The following is a 19981-nucleotide window of genomic DNA, read 5'->3' as shown; positions in this document are numbered from 1 at the left end:
AATTTTTGTTATTAGCTATAAAGATTTTTTCCTTCAATTTTTGGATGGAGAGTGAAATTGGCATATTCATATTTTCTAACTAAAAGAAATCCTTCCCAGCTAATTATATTATTTATATGCTCTCACACACACATACGATATGTATCTATATCTATCTATTGTATCTATACTGTCCAAACCTTCCATGTTTATTCTAAAAATAGTTTTCTCATCTCATTCATTTAAAACTGTGATGCAGACAAATGCATGTAGTACATAATACAGCACATATTATCATGAGATTGTTGCTATCTTTCATTCCTGACAGTCCAGTAAAATACGCTACTTTTCTGATTAGAGCAGACTGGCTCCTTCGTGAGGTCAGCCAGGGCAAAAAAAGGTGGAAGCCACTTGTTTCACTGATACTAAGTGACACTTATTGAAGTAAGTTGTACATAAAATTACCAGCCTTTCTTCCAGCAAAGTATGTGACATAATGTTAATTCAGGTGCAGAGGGGGTGAGAGGCAGAGCCTCCCAGTATTATGTGAACTGGTGTAAAGTGATGCCACATTAATTATGCTTTGAAATGCTTTCACGTGCATAAAAAGAGCTATGTTCATTCAGAAAAAAAATGAGAAGATCAAACTGTCCATGGGGCATACTGAAAAGCTGTCAAATTTTGTAGTCATTAACATACCTGCTTTCCCGTTTTTCTGACTTGTATTCTATGGCTATCATTAAGAGCTTTAGCTTCGCAAACACCAGTCTGCAGGAAGAAAAGAAGTCAAGATTCGGTGCTTTTTCATGATTGTTATCATATATCTAGTATTGGTCAAAACATTTCAAAATTCCACATTTTGTGATGAAAAACTGACATATTTTTCATGAGATTTTTTGCTAAAAACCTAAAAAATTTGTCAACTGGCTGTAGATATAGCACTTATCAAGGCCTTTCCATTGTGAAGGTTAACAATAGTCACCCTCATTCATACATCACTCTAGCAAGTTGACAGCATCAGCATCACTTTTATTAACTAGTAAAGGGCACAATACTCAAAACCAAACTTGTGCTCGTTTTGTATTGCGGATATCGGGGGCCAAATTTTCTAATCTGTGTTGGAATTTAGCTATAGGACTCCTGTTGCCAGTATTGCACATTCATTAAACAATGTACTTTCCAGTATTAAAACCCTAAACAGAGAAGGATATATTAAAAAGTCAATATTTGCCAATTACTACCTCAGCAAAATTATCTCCTGCTCTAAATGTAGGGGGAAATGTGTGGAAAGGCAAATACTGACTTTTTAACGAATGCCACTATAATTGTGAAAATCTGTGAAAGCCATTATTTACCAATACATTACAGGAAGCACCAGTTTTACACCAGTGTGTCCCCACTGAGTCCAACACCCAATCAACTATCTTCCTAAATGCAGACAATACCAGAATTATAAAGTAAAACATACGGAAAACCAACTAAAATTCTTAGCTAGAAAGTATTTGCATTCCGTTTTCATCTCTCAAATTTAAGTGAATACTATGTTACATGCCTCCATATGCTATTAACTTGTGAAATGTGATTCACATATTTTTCTTGGAGTATTTCTTTTATGGGTTTATACAGTTTAGAGAACTTCACCCTTTTACAATTATGTACTTAGGACAGTGTAAAATGAACGTATTTAGTACCCTATTCTTGTACAGTAAATGTGGAAAACATGGGCAGCATACTAAGTAAACTAAGTGGACAAGGCACTAAGTAAATAATTGTAAAACAATGGAGTTCTTTAGACTTCCACAAATCAAACCTGCAAACAGAAAGATGCAACATGAGGGGAGGCTACTAGACACTACATTACAGAGCCAGATTTTCTGTCCATACTGCTTAAGCTGCATAAAGTGAACCACAAGCAGAGAGAAAATTGCAGTAGAGAATTCCCCTTATATAGGGAGAATTTTTGACCAGCACAAAGCTGGAAGAGGTGGCTGTGCAGCTTCCTATGCTGGAATATCCTACTTCTCCCATTGAAAGTGAAGGAAATGTGTGTGTTGAGGTTGGAGAGGATGCTGGAGAAGCCATTCAAGAGCAAAGCTGTGCCCAATTCTCCACTGATGTAAATTAAAACTGTGATTGGACCCCACCCCAGCCCACGAGCTTTAACTTATGCAGGGGTTAGGTGGCTGAGACTCAGAGAGCTACCATTAGCTCCCTGTCAGCTGGAAAATGGCATAGAATACAGAAAAGAGAAGACTGAGAGGGGACATGATAGCAGTTTTCAGGTATCTAAAAGGGTGTCATAAGGAGGAGGGAGAAAACTTGTTCACCTTAGCCTCTAAGGATAGAACAAGAAGCAATGGGCTTAAACTGCAGCAAGGGAGGTTAAGGTTGGACATTAGGAAAAAGTTCCTAACTGTCAGGGTGGTTAAACACTGGAATAAACTGCCTAGGGAGGTTGTGGAATCTCCATCTCTGGAGATATTTAAGAGTAGGTTAGATAAATGTCTATCAGGGATGGTCTAGACAGTATTTGGTCCTGCCATAAGGGCAGGGGACTGGACTCAATGACCTCTCAAGGTCCCTTCCAGTCCTAGAGTCTATGAATCAGTATACAATTCACATTTACAGTACTTATATTCAAATCAACTTGCCTGGCTGAAAGTGTTTTTAAGCTGTGAAAATATTTTGTTACATGTACTTGCTTGTGCAATTCAACAACTGCCCAGGCAAATCTTATTGTCTGACCACTTCTGGAAACTTAGCCTGATAAGACTAACATAATGTATGTTTCTGGCTGCAAAATAATGTCAGAAACAGAAAAATGCCATTTGTCACACAAAGGTCTTATACTAGCAATCACCTCAATAAAAGTGCTATAGCAAGAAGTTAGATCACTTTCCCTCCCAATAACGATTATGTAGAGGTCCACAAAATTTGACAATGACATTTACAGGAAGCCTTAATCTTTTTTTTTTTTTTTTTAACTGCAAGCGTCATCTGTTAACTACAGGAGTTTGAACACAGATGTTCATGAACAAAGGCTCTTAAGAAGCTGAGTCTAACTCTTTCTACCTACCCAGAGGGAAATAAATTGTTCTTCCCATTAAATCAGCCCTCTTGACTGGTAAGGCTAGTAATTGGCATAAATTAGACATGGAAAACTGCTGCACTCTTTGTACATTAAAGTATTGGGATATGTATGGGTATGTGTATATGTATAAATATCTCCTATTTCTAAGGCACCTACTACTAGTATCTGAGCAGTGGAATACAAAGATGTAATCTTTGTGAGCTATTAATATACACAGAGCATTAACACATACACAAAAGGTATTTTATATAACAAGCTATTGGATGGGAAAGGGTTTTTTCTCAAAGCCAGCTCTGGCCATTTACATTTTCTTCAAGCTACTTTTGACTAAGAACCAGATCCTACCCTCAGAAAAGATAAGAGCATCTCCCATTTACTTGTATCCAGAAATCCTGTCACAGTTATCAAAAGTATGTGCATTGAGATTTTATTTTCTTGTCTAATATTAATAACATGTGAATAAATTTCCAATTGATAAATAGATTTACAATAGTCTCTTAAATTAAATAAAGTATTTAGAAATGCTGGAATTATTTTGTATATATATTATTTTTTGTTATTTGAAATTGATTGTACTCTGTGTGGATAATTCTGGATGTTAAAGTAGGTCTACTGACTGCTGTTTTCCCTTTTATCACTTAACACAGGCATTTCCAAGTACTTTGTGTCCTTTAAGAGTCTGATAAACAGAAATTTCAAATGCTTCTTTCCTGCTGGATAAAGACATCGTCTGAAAATATTGTGAGTTCAGCAAGTCTTGTATAGTGGAGTGGAAATTACCACACTGCATACAATCCATGAAAAAATATTATGGACAGCTTATTAAATGCAGGGTCAGCAACCCACTACTTTATACTGACAGGGAGTATGGGAGTTTTCTGCTGTCCTCTGAATCAATGAACTGAGATCTGACATTCTGATTAGGGGCTCAAACCTGTACGCTGAAGCACATTCTAGCTAGATCTAGCAAAGCACTTAAGCAGGTACTTCAAACATGTAAGCAGATCCACTGACTTCATGGAACTAATCACATGCCTAAAGGTAAGCACCTGCTTAGGTGATTCATTGGATCATACCACAGTTCTCAGTACCTTAAAGACAGCTCTATGTGAGCACGTCCCATATATTTTCAGTAAATGCAGAGGGTGGTGGATTTCTAGATGTTTATACTTCAGTATGTGAGAGAGACTGTGCAGAATGTCATTAACTATATCATTTTTATTAATATCAAGCCAAATTATATGCCCTCCCTCCCACTTGTGAGTGGGAAGGGTCATAAAGAGCAGAACCTCCCTAAATTCTGCTGAAAGAGAGCAGGAAATGAAAAGGCCCTGGGACAGGGGCACTCAGTTTCTCATCTATGGCAAATTTTGCAGGTGGAGTGAGGCAAGGGCATGGCCAATGAATGACTATGTGGAGCCACTTGTCAAAATCCACAATACAAGGACAATACAGGAGACACAAGGATTACTGCATCATTGAGGTTAGAGTAATGGCCATGGAGCAGCTCCACTGTTGTTTTGAAGCATAACTTTTTTTGCGGGGGGGGAGGGGGGAAGAGGGCGAGGGGTGCAAGGGGGAGAAAAGGGTTATTCCATTAACTCAATAATTTTGAATCATCAATAATACTTCATAATTATACAACCTTGTTCATCACATTATCACAAATTTGTTCAAAACATGCATTACTGAAGTCTAAATGGGAAAAGTGGTTAAACTGAGAATTATAAGAGGCAAAACAGAAATTTCCACGTACCCTGACAAGAGATGAGGGGGAAACAAAAACCCCCAAACAAGGGACATACCATGAGATGGATTACGAAATATGTAAGCCTATCTGTATTGACCTGTAGTCATACAAAAAAGGGCTGCCCGGGGGCGGGGGGAAAGTGGGGCAATTTGCCCCAGGCCCCGCAGGGGCCCCCACGAGAGTTTTTCATGGCCCCTGGAGCAGGGTCCTTCACTCACTCCGGGGGTCCTGGAAAACTCAGGGCCCTTGGAGCTTCTTCCGCTCTGGGTCTTCAGCGGCAATTTGACGGCAGAAGGACTCCTCGCCACCGAATTACCGCCGAAGCAGGGGCTCCCTGCCGCCGAAGACCCCAGGCCCCCTGAATCCTCTGGACGTCCCTGATACAAAAGTCCTAACACCTGATTCCCATGCACTTTACACGGGTGTAAATCGGTAGCAGTGCCACTGAAGGTACAATAAGGTAAATGAGAGGTGAACCAGTCTACTGGGAAGTTCAATATAATCTATTATACAGACCTTAGTTAATGAGGCATTAGCAGTTCCATGTCAAATTAGAATTTTAACTACTGTCTCAGCTGTGAGAGACACAGAGATGCCATATTTTCAAGGCACGTCTTCTGTCCTAATCCCTTCTGACCAATAAAATAAACACAATCAATCAGCTTTTATATTTTGCAAGTGATGAATGGCTGACTGAAAAAAAAATACCCATTGACAGAGTCAGTGCATGGAAAATGTTCATGTTCACAGCCAAAAAATGGAAGTATGCAACATTTCATTTCCACAGTCTGAATCCAATAGATGATTTGGAGATAAATTATTTGAAATTGGTCAATATTGTTCTACAAACAAAGTTGAATGGCTTCACACAGCAACATTTTTAATGTAATTCAGCACTTCAGTTAATACTTTCCCTGATGTCTTGGGAAATAATATGCACATTCTCATTCCTTTCATGGTATTATTGCTAAAACTCACGATAATGCCAAGTCGCTTCATCCCTGCAGGCTCACTGTAGGGACCACCTAGTAGAGGCCACTGTCCCTCACTCTTAAAAAGGTCTTCTGGCTCAGGGACATATACAACATAACCCAGCTATAATCATGCAATGGGAGCAGAAAACAGATATCAGCATGAAGATGTGCAGTGATTGAGACAGCATGTTTACAAAGGAAGCACTGATGGGTTCCTGAGGGACTGATTTGCAACCAGGGATCAGTTTGCACTCTGAGGATCACAGAGCACCTATCAGGTCCTGTTCTTCACATAACTAGCATTTGGCAGGGGAAACAGTCATTTTCCTGTTAGTTTCAATGATAGGAGCAGGAGACCCACATTCTGTGGGCCTGATCCAGAACCCAATAAAATCAATGGAAGTGTTTTTGTTGGCTTCAGGGAGATTTGGATCATACTCCATCCCCATATAAAACCATTTTATGATAGTGGTGGTAAGCGATTCACAGAATGCGGCCCCAAGTTGCCAAAGAACTAGCCTGTTTAAATCATAGAGAGCGGAAAGGGTTCATGGCCAGAAAGGGTCGCTATTTAAAGATATTAAAGATAAATGGGGACTGAGCCATGGTGATGAGAAAAGTGAGTAGCCTTGGAAGGTACCTTGCACACCCAGATGTAAATTTGAGTTCATTTTCATGAATGCTACACAAATAAGTGTGGAGAATCACATTTTCAAGACAACCCAAAGCTGTGGCCATATTCAAGGGGTTCCACAAGTCATTGTAAATATATATTTTAACAGTTTCAATTAAATCAATGGTGGTTGGCAAGGGCATGAGTAGGTGAGTAGAGGCATTTGCTGCCAGCAGTCATGACTCTGAGAAAAGGCTGTCATTTGGTGGGTGGTAAGAATGATGCCTGAACAGTAAGCATACTTGGTGTCTAATCTGTCAGTGCTATTAGTCAGAAAATGGCATTTAAAAAAAATGACATTGTAGGGTTTCATATTCATTTTATCTCAATAATTTCCAGATCAAATATTATCTCAGTCTGCAACTCAAAATATTATTTTTTGTATCCACCAGCTCTGCAATGAAAATCAAACTGTGTTCATTTGGCCTTTTTGTACCATCAGCAACTGTGATGGTTCTGCAGTCCAAATTTAGCTGACAGATTTGCTGGTGCATGAGACAGAAAAAAAACCAACACACCCTTCCAGCTACTTGTGTAATTTTGTGTGGTTTCACACCCACAAAAATATGTTAAAATTTGGTAGCTTTGAATGAGGGGAGGCAGGGTGCAAATCCAAGAAAATTGAAATTGCAGAAGAATATTTGCATGCGCCTTTGTGATGTGAAATCACTGAGTTTCACACAGCTTTAACCATGGGCAGGCAATGACAGTGTAGTATATTATTATCTATAAAAGTTATTATTCATTTTTATTAATAATGTTTATATATTGCAATAATGCCTGTAGGCCACGACCAGGCTGAGCTCTATTGTGCTAGGCATTATACAAACATATTGTTATGACTGGGTGAAACCTTGTTATGAGTTGAGTTAAAACCCCCTTAAGATTGGTAGGTGTGAACTCACCCTTCAATTAACATGACTGTAAACATACACCCACACCTAAAACAAAAGGTGTGCGTGAACCCACCCAGGAGCTTTTGCTATGTATTGTTTTGAGTTGGTATGGATGGGCAGGGAGAAGAAGATCACGCAGAAACTGAAGACAGGTCTACACTACAAACTTGCATTGGCTATGCTGATGCAGCTGAGCCACTGAAATGTTTCTGGTGAAGATGCCTGTAGCCGACAGGAGAGAACTCTGCTGCCAGCTTAATAACTCTACCTCTGCCAGAGGCGGTAGTTATGTTGGCAGGAGAAGCTGTCTCACCGACATAGTGCTGTCTATCCTTGGGGAGATTAAGATTGGTATAACTACATCACTTAAGGGTGTGGATATTTCACGTCACTGAGCAATGCAGTAATACCAAAGTAAGTGTGTAGTGTAGAACTGGCCTGAGGTTGGACACAAACAGACTGAGGGAGAGAGACTGCCTTAAGTAGTAACTGAAAGCACAGTGGTTGACCCTGGAGAAAGGTTTTGGGATGTGGGGGGGTGTTGGGGCACCTGCCCCACACTGAGCTCTAAGGAGTTAAGAGAGCTCTTGGGAGGCTGGGAGAAGCAGCAAATCAGGGATGGGCTGGCCCATATAAGAAGGGCTGCAGAGCAGAGCAGCTTCAGTCACTCCCTGCACCTTGAGGAGGGAGTTGACTGGTTGCCTTGCAGGCTGAAGACAGCAAGCACCCTGGACAGATCAGTGCTGCAGGAAGAGATCTGGGCCAGGACCCAGTGTAGTGGGCAGACCTGGATTCCCACCCCGCCCCTGCCTCCACTCGCCACTGAGGAAGTGGCTGGACTAAGGGACTGTGATACTGTCCCCCAGAAAGGGGGAGCACAGAGTGCAGCACAGCCAGAAGGCTGTGTCATGAAAAGAATGCTGTAGTCCTGGGAGTGACATGGGTCCCTGGAGCATAAATGACTGCGTCAAGACACCACCAGAAGAGGGTGCAACAGCTAGCAGAGCTGATGCCTGAGACATCCAGCAGAGGGCATCGCAGTAGTGAGTGGCACCCTGTCACAGCCTACGAGCTGAAAACTGTTCTCTTGGTTCTCTCGGTGCTGTAAGCAAAAGCAGTTTCCGGCTTTTTGATTCATTCTGTGTTCAAAGACACGGGACTTCGTCGATTCCTTGTAAATAAACAAAATCATATAAAAAAATACTTGGCCATCACCAATTTCTACTTCCTACTGGAACACCCCTGGGAACCAAAATTTTGACTAGGCACTGTGGTTAAAAAGGAGTAACAAATAATAAATGACAGTCCCTGTCCCAAAGAATTTACATCTTAGTTAACCATTTCCCTGCAAATGTGGTTGGTAAGTTTGGGGCTAAAAATGAAGGGAAATGTGGGGGAACCTAGAATCATAGATTATTAGGGTTGGAAGGGACTTCAGGAGGTCATCTAGTCTAACCCCCTGCTCAAACTAGGAACAAATCCCAACTAAATTCCCAAATGACTCCCCTCCAAGATTGAACTCGCAAACCACTGAGCTATCCCTCCCCCTCTCATTCATATTTAGGTAAAGTAGTAGGTTTCACAAACAGATGTAATATATTCAAAAAGAGGGAGTTCCATATATTGAATATCTGTCTTCCAAGACCTCTCATATTCTCAAATTGATTTATGGGGCTGTTGTTGCATAACTCTTCCTACCTCCAATTAAAGCAAGTAGGAGTGGAGTAGGTATATTGACTCAGGGCACAGCTGCTGGGAGAAGGCATAGCTCCATGATTCCACCTATTGGGAAGAGTTAGGCACTTAGGGTATGTCTATACTGCAAGCTGAGAGCATGCCTCTCAGCCCGGGTAGACAGACTCATGCTACCTTGGCTTGAGCCAGCACATTAAAAATAGCTGTGTGGATGTTGTGGCACTGAAAGGGGCTCAGGATAGTCCTCCAAGCTCAGATCAAAGGATGTGGGTGGGTCTGAGCTTGATAGGCTGACCAGACAGCAAATGTGAAAAATCGGGACAGAGGGTGGGGGATAATAGGACCCTATATAAGAAAAAGACCCCAAAATCAGGACTGTCCTTATAAAATCAGGACATCTGGTCACCCTAGTGCTTGAACTGAGCTAGCAAGAGTCTGTCTATTCCAGATGGGAGGCACACTTCCAGCTTCAGTGAAGACACACCCATAGTGACTGTGCTGGTGATACAGGAACAGGCACTTTCAAACCGAGGTTGAATAAGCAACAGGTCAGGGACATGAGAGCTGTTTGTATGGTATGTACAGGGGCTGCCATTAACAGCACAGCATTTGGTCAGTGTTTCTTAACTGCAGTATCTCAGATACTGTGGGGTAAGATAATTAAGACCCTAAATATAGGGACATACCACCATATGTCAGATACCCTGATGCAGAAAGAACTGGAAAATGCTGACTTTTTAATGGCAATTTCTGTGTGTAAGCTCCAATCTTGTGAGAGAACTGAGAACTCACAGGACCTTCATGGCAAACAAGAAAAGATGTGTTAAGAAATCTACTGAAGAGCAAAATGTTGGCGAATCCTACAGTTATGAATCTCTGCTTGTTCAAGTCTTGGGTTTTCCCTAGACTGAATAAAACTTACGTAGTAGCATCTGGCCACCATCTTTTAGCAGGTAAAGCATCTACAGTGAGTTATGAATACCCTCCCCTTCTGACTTGGAGGGTCCATTTACAGTAGTGGAGAAAGCTGGTGACGCTTCTAAAATGTTTAATGTCCTATCTCCATAGAAACGACTACTAATTTGTCACCCTTCTGCATCCGGTTCTCTGAACTCAGTGGCAGCCATTTGTCACAGGGCACCTCTGTTGCTACCTGGTGTACCTCGCTGCCAAGACAGGTTGGATGGTTTTGCAGTCACAAATGCACACTCAGCTGCTTGTCTTTCCCCGGGGTGTGCATTTATTTCTCTCTGACATAACAATACCATGCAACAGGCTTAGAGCAAAGCCAGGCTTCCCTACAGCCCTCACTCTCCAGCCCAGGCTCACTCTTTTAGCTCCTCTGGAGCTGCCCCTTGCTTCCTGTTTCCTCTCCTTATAGTCTCCCCCATTACCTTGTTAATCCTGTGATTGTTACCCAGGTGCTCACAATCCCCACCAGAAAGTGTGGAATTGTCCTCAGCTGAGCCTGCAGCCTTCTCTAGGCTGTAGCAATGTCAGTGATTAGGGTGCTGCTAATAGCACCCTGTCACACCATCACCAAGCATTCATGTTTCTGGTTTGCTGAAAATCCACCAGGCTAGTAATGAATACTAAGAGCCCACAAGGACAGCACATTGCATCCAGTTTCCGTGTTTTAAAATGTCATTGGCTGCATGCTGTTTAAGATCCCTGCATGATGAGAAAAAAATGCTCTAAATGTCTCTATATTTTGCAGATAGTTGATTGTATTCAGAGTGTCCACCAATTCTTTTTCCTTTTCACAAACCAGTATTAAGCACATTTTGGTGTCCTATGCATCATCTGAAATTGAATAGACACTTTTTACTGTAATGAAAATACTTATGTGCCAAGTGCAGTGATATACAACACTACACTCTATTTACCGCTATGCTTTAATTAACCTGAATTGAATAGTGTTATCATTATACTGCTGGTATATTTGAGTTATATCTTTTTCTTTAATTTAAACTAGAAAACACAGATAATTAAGCCTCTAGATAATCAAACGCCTGAGGAGAGCTCAAATGTTTTGGGATGTTCCTAAATCTCATTAAATAGCCTGTCTTTATTGATTATTGTACCTCGGTTGTATCGGTGTGTTGAATGAATGATAGCTCTATGCTGAATATGTTCTCTGTTACCTTTTTCTCGGAACCATATGGAAACTTGACTGGGTTTGACAAAGGATTTTGCTTGGAGATTTTGTTCCTGTAACTTGGTTCATGTGGACAATGCACATTAGGCTTCGTGCAATACCATATAGAATGGTATCTTTTGTGATTTTCTGTTTAGTGTATTTGACATAGGGGAAGACATTTTCTGATACAATTTTCAGAATAAACAAACACTAGCTATTAATAAGCCAGTCACATGCCCTGGAAGCTAAGGGCTGGATTGTGAACCCCTTCCTCACACAAATCCCCATTGACTTGTGGCCTGGATTAGTTTAAATCTACATACGCTCAGAAATTATTTATGACCAAAGCTCCATCACTTGTTTATCATGCTGCTTCTCTCACTCACAGATTATGTTGTAAACTATGGTGATATTACTCCACATGAAAAGAAGCAATGATGTAAAAAGAATGTCACTCTACCAGAGGAAAAAGGCAAGTGACTCCCTGAAAACCTAGCCCCTCCCACTCTCTCCTGGTCTCAACTGCAAGAATGGAGTTGTCATGAGATTTAGGTCTGAGAGTCATCATAGTCTACTGGATAAGGCCAGACTAGACTGGGACTCAGATACCCTGAGGATCTGTTGATATTGATCTCTTATATAAGCTTGGGCCAAGTCACTTCACCTCTCTGTGACTATCTCCCCTCCCACCCTGTCTGTCTTGTCTAGTTAGACTGTAAATTCTTCAGGGCAAAGACTATGTGTTTGTACAGTGCCTAACACAGTGGGACCTCTTGATGTGACTCGAATAGAAAATATAATCATCATCATTAATAGAAATCTAATAGGCCTAAATTATTCAGGAAGTGTTTGGAGTGGCTATATCTATCATTGTGGCCTTGTGCACTTTCACTTCTTTCTGACAGAGCACTTCCTGGATAGATAAAAGGTTACTCAGTCCTCAATAGGAGTAAGGCATAAGACTGTTCTACGGACTATGCATGGCTATTCAGTCCATGTCCCACATGTTCCCCTTTCATTGTCAGATAGATCTCTTTTTGTTGGCAGAAGTTATGTTTGTTCAAAGCGTTTTTCAGGCAGTTCTGTGATGTGTTAAATGACTCTCTTCCTATAGTATATACAACTCCTTTACAGCTGTTCACATTAATGAATAATTTTCTTGAGATTGGGCAAGAATCAAGAAGGTGACGCTGACACCCATCCAAAGAATGGGAACTGTTAGAAGAAACAATCGGACACCTGTTATGAATAAATAATTCCCTTTAAACAGATTGCTGATTCATTTTTTTCAAACACACTTGGCATTTAGTCTTTCGTTTATATTCACTTAGTTCTAAGTCTCTTCTGGAAACAGACATTAAAATGTTTGGAGTACTTCCATACAGTGATTGCTTTAATGTTTATTTTACTGGATCCCATCTGATGAGGCAATGATATTGGGATTGTAACAGAGTGGAAATGCCTCCTATGAAAACCTTTGATTTCACTTGAGAGCAGGCAAGGAATTTATGACAATTAATATATATCTACTTACTCACAAACTGCAGGGAAAGACAGACCCACAAAGGCACTAGATAGATATTCTGTATACATTTCATTTGAGACTCCTTCTAGATAGTATTTCTGCCACGTATCCTCCTCAATCTAAGAAAAAGAAACACAGATGAAGCATCGTGAATAAAAAATGCTTTCTGGAAAAATATAACCAGTGGATTTAACATGAATCAATTTTTAGTTAATTGAATTTGGTTGCCCAGTTTGTTTTTTTGACAATTAATAATACTTGGTTAGCAGGGTTCCACTGAACACCAATAAACAATGCAAAGTAAAAATTAAGTACTGGTCTACTTGAATTTTGGGGGGGATTTTGTGCAGGTATATTACAATAGTGGGTGAATTAAAGTTGTGGAAAGAGCTAGCCAAAAAAGTTTCTGATTTTGTTTTGTGAAAATTCTGCGAATATGTGGAAATATTTTATCATTTGACCATGTTTGTGTAAAGTTTCACTTGTTTTCAGAACATTTTAGTACTTGGCCAGCATTTATCAATCATCATCATAATTTCTGATGCTTTTCTTTCCCTAACCCCCCATCTCGCTGCTGCATCACGAACTGTCTGAGCAACTAGATCAATATATTTTTTTTAAAAGTGTGTCCATTGTTTTGGTACTGCAGTGTGAAAGAAACTTTGATACTGCACAAGAGACCTTTTACTCTTTAGAGACAAGGAGGGTGAGGTAATGTCTTTTATTGGACAAACTTCTGTTGGTGAGAGAGACAAGCTTTTGAGCTACAGAGAGCTCTTCTTTAGGTATGGGAAAAGTACTCTGTGTCTCAGCTAAATACTAGATGGAACAGATTTAGCATAAACAATCTATTCCACCTTGTATTTAGCTGTGACATTGTGGTTCCCTGTCCCAGACCGGAAGAAGAACTCTGTGTAGCTTGAAAACTTGTCTCTTTCACCAACAAAAGTTGTTCCAATAAAAGATATTACCTCACTCTCCTTGGCGCTCTATTATTCTGGGATCAACATGGCTACAACAACATTGCAAACAACATTTTTACACTTGGACAGTAAAATAATAAAGATAGGCAGAGGTGCTATGGCCTGTGTTCAACAGTAGATTCTCCTAAGGAGCTCTTAGGAAGGTATGCCTTCAGGAATATTTTTAGAATTTTGGGACCCAAATACAAAGTTACTCTCTGGTGGTGGTGGAGCATCCCTTCAAACTCTCTGTCCCTTCTGAAATCTCAGTAGCAGAACTCACAGTCTGACCCCACATATAACATCTGTTGGAAATGGCCTGCCATTCAAACTGAGGTTTGCCCACAGAAACTGAGAATGGGGACTACAGACATGGTTCCCCAAAGATGGTCCTGCAGCCTTTGGCCAAAATTGCATGTCTTCAGTGGAAATTGCAGGGACTCAGTGCCTCTAAAATTCAGGTCCATATGGACCAGAGAGGTGAATCAGATAACTTGGGTCTTTTTTTTGCACCTGGTGCGCCACCTCCTCATACCTGTGTATGTAAATCATAGGCACCACTACCAAAATGTCTATTTGAATAGTTTATCACTTTCCATTAAAATATTAAAAGTTTCAGTTACAATAGGACATTCCTTCATATAATTAGTCCTTTGACTATTAGCGAATTGTGTTATCAAAAACAGCCTTTCATGATTGCAAGAATTATACATATGACATGTCATCAACACAGTAATAATGAACAGTGAGAACATATGCTCCTTCGGGGTGAGATTAATAAACTGTGACACAAGAGTAACCAAAATAACTTGCCAGCTACACCAGAGTAGGGGAAATGATATATGAAACATTTTTTTTGACATCGCAGCAAGATACTGTCACTAACCGGAGGATATGCAATTGCACAACACACAAGGAATTTCATGCCTTTTGAGAAAGGGTGGATTTAAAACTGCTGATCCAACATGCATTTTTACAGAACATGGAAACATTTCTTTTAAACTGAGCCTGTGCTGCAAGAAAATTCTGGTCATGTTACAATGAAACATTAATAAGCAAATATGAACACCTAACTCCATTTTACTGGCATCCCTATTAGAATATGCATCACACAGCAGAGACTATGAGTACAGAGAGATTTTCAGATGTAATGGCCAATGGGTACATAAAGGCTTTGATAGGAGATGAAGTAGAAGGCATTTTTGTGAAGCGCTTTGGCTGAGATTTTCAAAGCCACCTAGGGAATTAGGGTGGCGAGTTCTGATTGATTTTATTAGGACTGGGACATCTAATTCCCTTAGACAGCTTTCAAAATCTCAGTATTGGTTCATAAAATGTTATATTTTCTGGGGTTCGTTACACACATGCTGCAAAGAACAATAACTCTGATTCTTTGCTACACTGAGCTGCTGATGCACAACTGAGAAGGCAGTTGCAGAGAGCTGTTTGTGACTTCCTGATTCAGGGATGCCCAGCCCCAGTGTAAATTACAATAGGAGGAGTTCTGCTCTAATCTGCATTGCTGGCACTACTAGAATAAACTCTCTTAGCCAACAAAGGATTTGGGTTTGTGGAACTTGGCTCTGCCATGCCTTCTCCTTTCTCCCCCTTCTGCTGCAGGTGGGATGGCTGGGGGACATAAAAGGCATGTACACCACTTCCACCAGCTATATGTGAGCCAGATTCAATAAGATACCCAACAAGGTAAACAACTTATCACTGCTGTAAAATATGTGATTGAAGTACTGGCCCAACATATTAAATGGCTTGACTAGAATCCAGCCAACTGTTTTGAGACCTTTACACCCTGAAGGTGGTACTGTATTGTATATTTTAATGTAAAAAGCACTACAGTATATTTAAGAGTTTGGGTTTTTTTAAGCTGTGGCATACATTTCTGTCTTGAATATATATTCCTTATCATAATATGAATTCAAGCAATGAAATTAATGCACATCAAGTGATTCAGGGAAAGATGCCAAAATTAATTTTTCAGTCATTCAGCAATCAATCAAAAGAAGAAAAGCATCCCGAGGCAACAATATATCTCTGCCTGTCATGTCAAACTACCGCTGTTTTAGAAGAGCATTAGAGCAAGAGCTTCTTGAACAAAATGCAGGGGTTTAATGAAGTCTCTTACTGTAAAGTCAAAAAGTCAAACAAGTTGGAGGTAGAAAAGACTTATAAGGTCATTGAGTTCATCCCCTAGCCAATTCAGGATTGCTATCTACCATACTTAACAAACATTTTTTTTCCAGTCAAGTTTGTAATGTTCCAAGAAATGGGCTTTCCACAACTTTTCTCAGTTTAATACTTACAATTCAGGATTTTTCCTGGATAGTAATCCTAAATGTTACTTTCATGAATATCATTATATTGATCTTACATTAACTATATGCCATATTATTCTAAGCCAAACACTGCTTCTAGAACAAAAGTATAATCAATAAAGTGTCTGCTAATTATTGATCAAAATTTTCAAACCTAGCTAGCTAATGGCTTTAGGTACACCTATATTTAGATTACATAAAAAGTGGCCTGATTTTCAAAAGTCCAAATTTGTTAAGAACTGAAATGAATTTAACAGAAGTTTTAAAATGTATTACATTTACACAAAAAAAGTTAAAATACTGTCCATTGACACATTGGTGAATTGACCCAAATGAATGTGTAAAGCTTCAGAACATTCAAATTTCTCTTGTACTTGCTTTCAGTGGCCAAAATATTTAGAAAATACCTAATATTATCCAAAGATATTAAGTTATAGCCCTGTGGTCTTTAGTCTTATTGCAAAGCCAAACACTGAAATACATAAAAATAACCTTTCATCCATACAAAAGGGTGGTAGATACATTAAAAACCAATTCAGGAAAGGCTTGATAGTTCAATGGCCAAATAAGGCAATTAGAGCTTATATGTTACAAATAGAGATCACATCCGTAGTACTTCATTGTGAGGTACTACGACTGGCAGCCATGCTAAGCTAATCTAAGCGTGGAGGCAAATGACTTGGGTCGGCCATGTCATACGTATGGATAACAGTAGACTGCCTAAGAGAGTTCTTTGAAAAAGGCAAAAGGAAGGTTGGCCATCCCAAACTCCACTACAAGGATTGCATCAAGCAGCACATACAGTCTGCTGGGATGGACTTAATGACCTGGGAGAATATAGCAAATGACAGGTGAGCTTGGCATTCTGCTACAAAGGGAGCAGAATGTGCAATAGAATATCATTGTCCTAGTTTGACCAACAGTAGGAAGGAACGTAGACACCAACTTTCCTCAGCATGTTTCCTGAACCCTACATGTGGAAACTGATTTACAGTAATAATCATACTCAAATACAAATGATAGTCGTTACATAGAGATCCCATGGGCATGTTTATAAACCCAAGATGGATACTGGGCACACTTTATCTCTGATTGATTCTTATTTATTTTCCCTATTTTAATATCCAGTTGTTTTTATCTTGCCTATTTAATAATACCGCCCCCAAACCTGGACTTTTCTTGTTACAGAATGAACACTGCTGACTCTTTGTTTTTAATCCGTCGGCATATAAATATGAAAGAAGTTCTGAAATCAGAGCAATATATTGTGCCAGATCCTGAATTGGTTTAAACTGGTATAGCATCATTGACTTTAGTGGAGCTGTGCACATTTGCCCAGTTGAAGATCTGACCTATTCTGTACCAAGAGAAAGGGAAGAAAATATATAGTTAGAGACAGGCTATAGAGAAAAAATTCATAAATGAATTTTAAACTATCCAGAATTTAGAACAGGATTTCAAATAATCCAAAGTGCAGGAGTATTTCAATTCAGGGTTTTAGTTTTGGCCTGTTATGAATACAGGGATCATTTGCAAATTCTAGATCTGGGTTTTGATTCTGAACACTCTCCAAGATTGAGTATGTGTCATTTCAGAATTGTGAGTCTGTATGTCGATATATTAATAATTTTATACATCCACTAATTCATATGAATGATGACAAAAGAATATTCACCCCAATAAAGTCAGTCAAGATGCTGCAAAAACTCCTTAAATTTCTCCTTTGTCATGATGCTTATAAAAATCTTTACAATGGTTAGGTCACTGGTACCACTGCCCACCACACAGACCAACAGTATCCCAAGGTTTCCATGTATTCTCCCATCTGTCTCTATGTGCTGTGCATTGTTTAATTCTTAGATTGCAAGCTCTTTGGGGCAGTGACTGGCTTTCTGTTCTGTGTTTTTACAGCACCTTGCACAATCAGGTCCTGGTAATTGATGAGCTCATAGACACTAAGGTAATAAAATAAAATAATAAATACAATCAGATTGAAAAGCAGCAGAAAATGAGCTAAAATATCTAGAAGGATGAGGTATGGCCTTGTTAAAAATTAAGCAAGGAAGGGTGGATGGACAGTAAGAGAAAGGTCCTATCATGAGCCCACCATTTACTGAAACTGAAGACAACTCTGAAAATATAGCAGATGTTTTTAAGAAGTGAGGAAGGCTGGAGAGAAAGAGGATGACTAGGTGACTCCCATGTTTTCTGCTTTGTTCACCTGCTGCCCTGAGGCATGACAGTGGAATCTCTGAAAGAGATATACGTACATGGCTTGAACAATACAGTACAAAGCTTTGGGAAGAAGCCATGAATATAGCTTTCCCATTAAAGACGTTAGAATCCCCAAAGGTCAGTTTAATATCAAACTTGCTCTTTACACCTAGACGGTATAAAGAACCAAAAGCCGCCCTATTATTATCACAGCTCCTTAGTACAGTCAGCAGGGCCATTGCTGCATTATTCACTAGCAGCAAGTGGAGCAGGAGGTCCTGATGAAAGCCTTTTGGATAGGGAATTATACTTGAGCTTTGTGGTTGCAGAGGCAAATGCTGCTGTTGCAAGGTCTTTACAGGTTAAGTAAGAGCTGAGTAAGTGCTAATTACACATCTTAAACATATTCATACCAGGTCCGGCACATGGCCGTTATTGAAAGGAGATTTAAAGATAATGCCCAGTTTTGTAAACTGCTTCACTACATGCAAGGGTCTCCTGCCTATAGGGGCCTGATCCAGACCTCACCGATGTCAATGGAAATATTTCCATTGATTTTGACAGGCTTTGGATGAGAACCTAAGTGGGACATAAAGAAGAAAGACATCTCAGTACTCAGTCATAATAGTTCAAATTAGGAGAATGAAATTAACTTTATTTTTCATTGGATGCTGGTGATATTAAGAATGAATTAAAACCTATGGATATATGCCAAGCTTTCCTAGATTTTAAAATGTGCTCTACTTTGTACAGCCTTTTGAACAAGACCTACACTGTACTTTGTGTGTGCATAATTTTTATCCTTGGCTTAATACTAACTCACGATTCAGCAATCTTGTTCTTGTATTGAATCCTTCAAAAAGCACTAATGGAACAGAAGGATTACAGACTTTCTAAGAACTCTCCACTGAGATATCAGTTAAAACACATCATTGTTCTCTTGGTGGGCTGCCAAGTAACCAGTGACTTTACTTCTGGAGATGCAAACAAACAATTGCAAAAAATTAATTTGCATGGTGGATATGGTCCAAATCTCATGCTCCATGAGAAGTAGGCTGTAAACAATCAAATAAAATTTCTTCCACAAAGATTGTTTTGCCATTCCAGAGCCATGTGAGGCTCTAAAAGGGGATTTCCATTGTATGACATCCTGTCACACACAGAAAAGTCATCTTACATTTTTCCTAATCCTTTCTCTTTATTTAAGGTTGGTGAATGATGCTGGACTAGCAGCTCTGGAAACTAGAAGTGTTCTGTCTATGCACCAAACTAATACATCCCTGGTGGGGTAATAAGCATTATTGTCTGGTTTCCCCAAAGCATCATGCCAATATGCCCCAGCAGTGATGTATTACAGAAGTAAGGTGACCATGCCTTCAAAATCAAAACAGGGCCTTTTTTATGGCAACATTTTTTAGGTTTTCAAACTATAAAAATGCTCCTCAGTCTAGCTCTTTTCCTTGATCTGCTCAGCCTGGAGAAAGTCAAAGGAACATTGCATTCTGCCTTTTCTATCTGTGTCCCTCTATTCATTGCTTCCTCCTCTTTATGGTTCTGGTGACCATTTTGAGCTGAAGGAAAGAATAGCCACGTATCCTTCCCTCCCCAAAGGACCGGAGCAGGAGTTTTGCATTGACAGACAGGTGTACTGAGTTATAGGACTCAGAATGTAATATTGTTGACTCAGAAGTTTTGACAAAGTTGGGTCTTGAACAATGGTTAGTGTGAAATATACACTCATTAGGTGATGAG

The 19981-nt window shown here is 39.7% G+C and overlaps 1 protein-coding gene across 9 annotated transcripts in view; it reads right to left on the bottom strand.

Moving 5' to 3' along the window:
• KCNMA1 (potassium calcium-activated channel subfamily M alpha 1) overlaps nt 1–19981 on the bottom strand; it is a 410790-nt gene that overhangs the window by 168194 nt on the left and 222615 nt on the right. For all 9 annotated transcript variants that reach the window (XM_030568831.1, XM_030568832.1, XM_030568835.1 and 6 more), the window contains exons 13-14: nt 12733–12842; nt 679–747 (exon numbers count right to left, since the gene is read on the bottom strand). In XM_030568831.1, the coding sequence (XP_030424691.1) occupies nt 679–747; nt 12733–12842 (179 nt within the window). The remainder of the gene's footprint in view (nt 1–678; nt 748–12732; nt 12843–19981) is intronic.

The sequence above is a fragment of the Gopherus evgoodei genome, chromosome 7 (genome assembly GCF_007399415.2).
Source record: "Gopherus evgoodei ecotype Sinaloan lineage chromosome 7, rGopEvg1_v1.p, whole genome shotgun sequence".
Classification (NCBI taxonomy): Eukaryota; Metazoa; Chordata; order Testudines; family Testudinidae; genus Gopherus; species Gopherus evgoodei.
The sequence above is the reverse complement of the archived record's forward strand: the minus strand, read 5'-3'. Positions and strand labels throughout refer to the sequence as shown.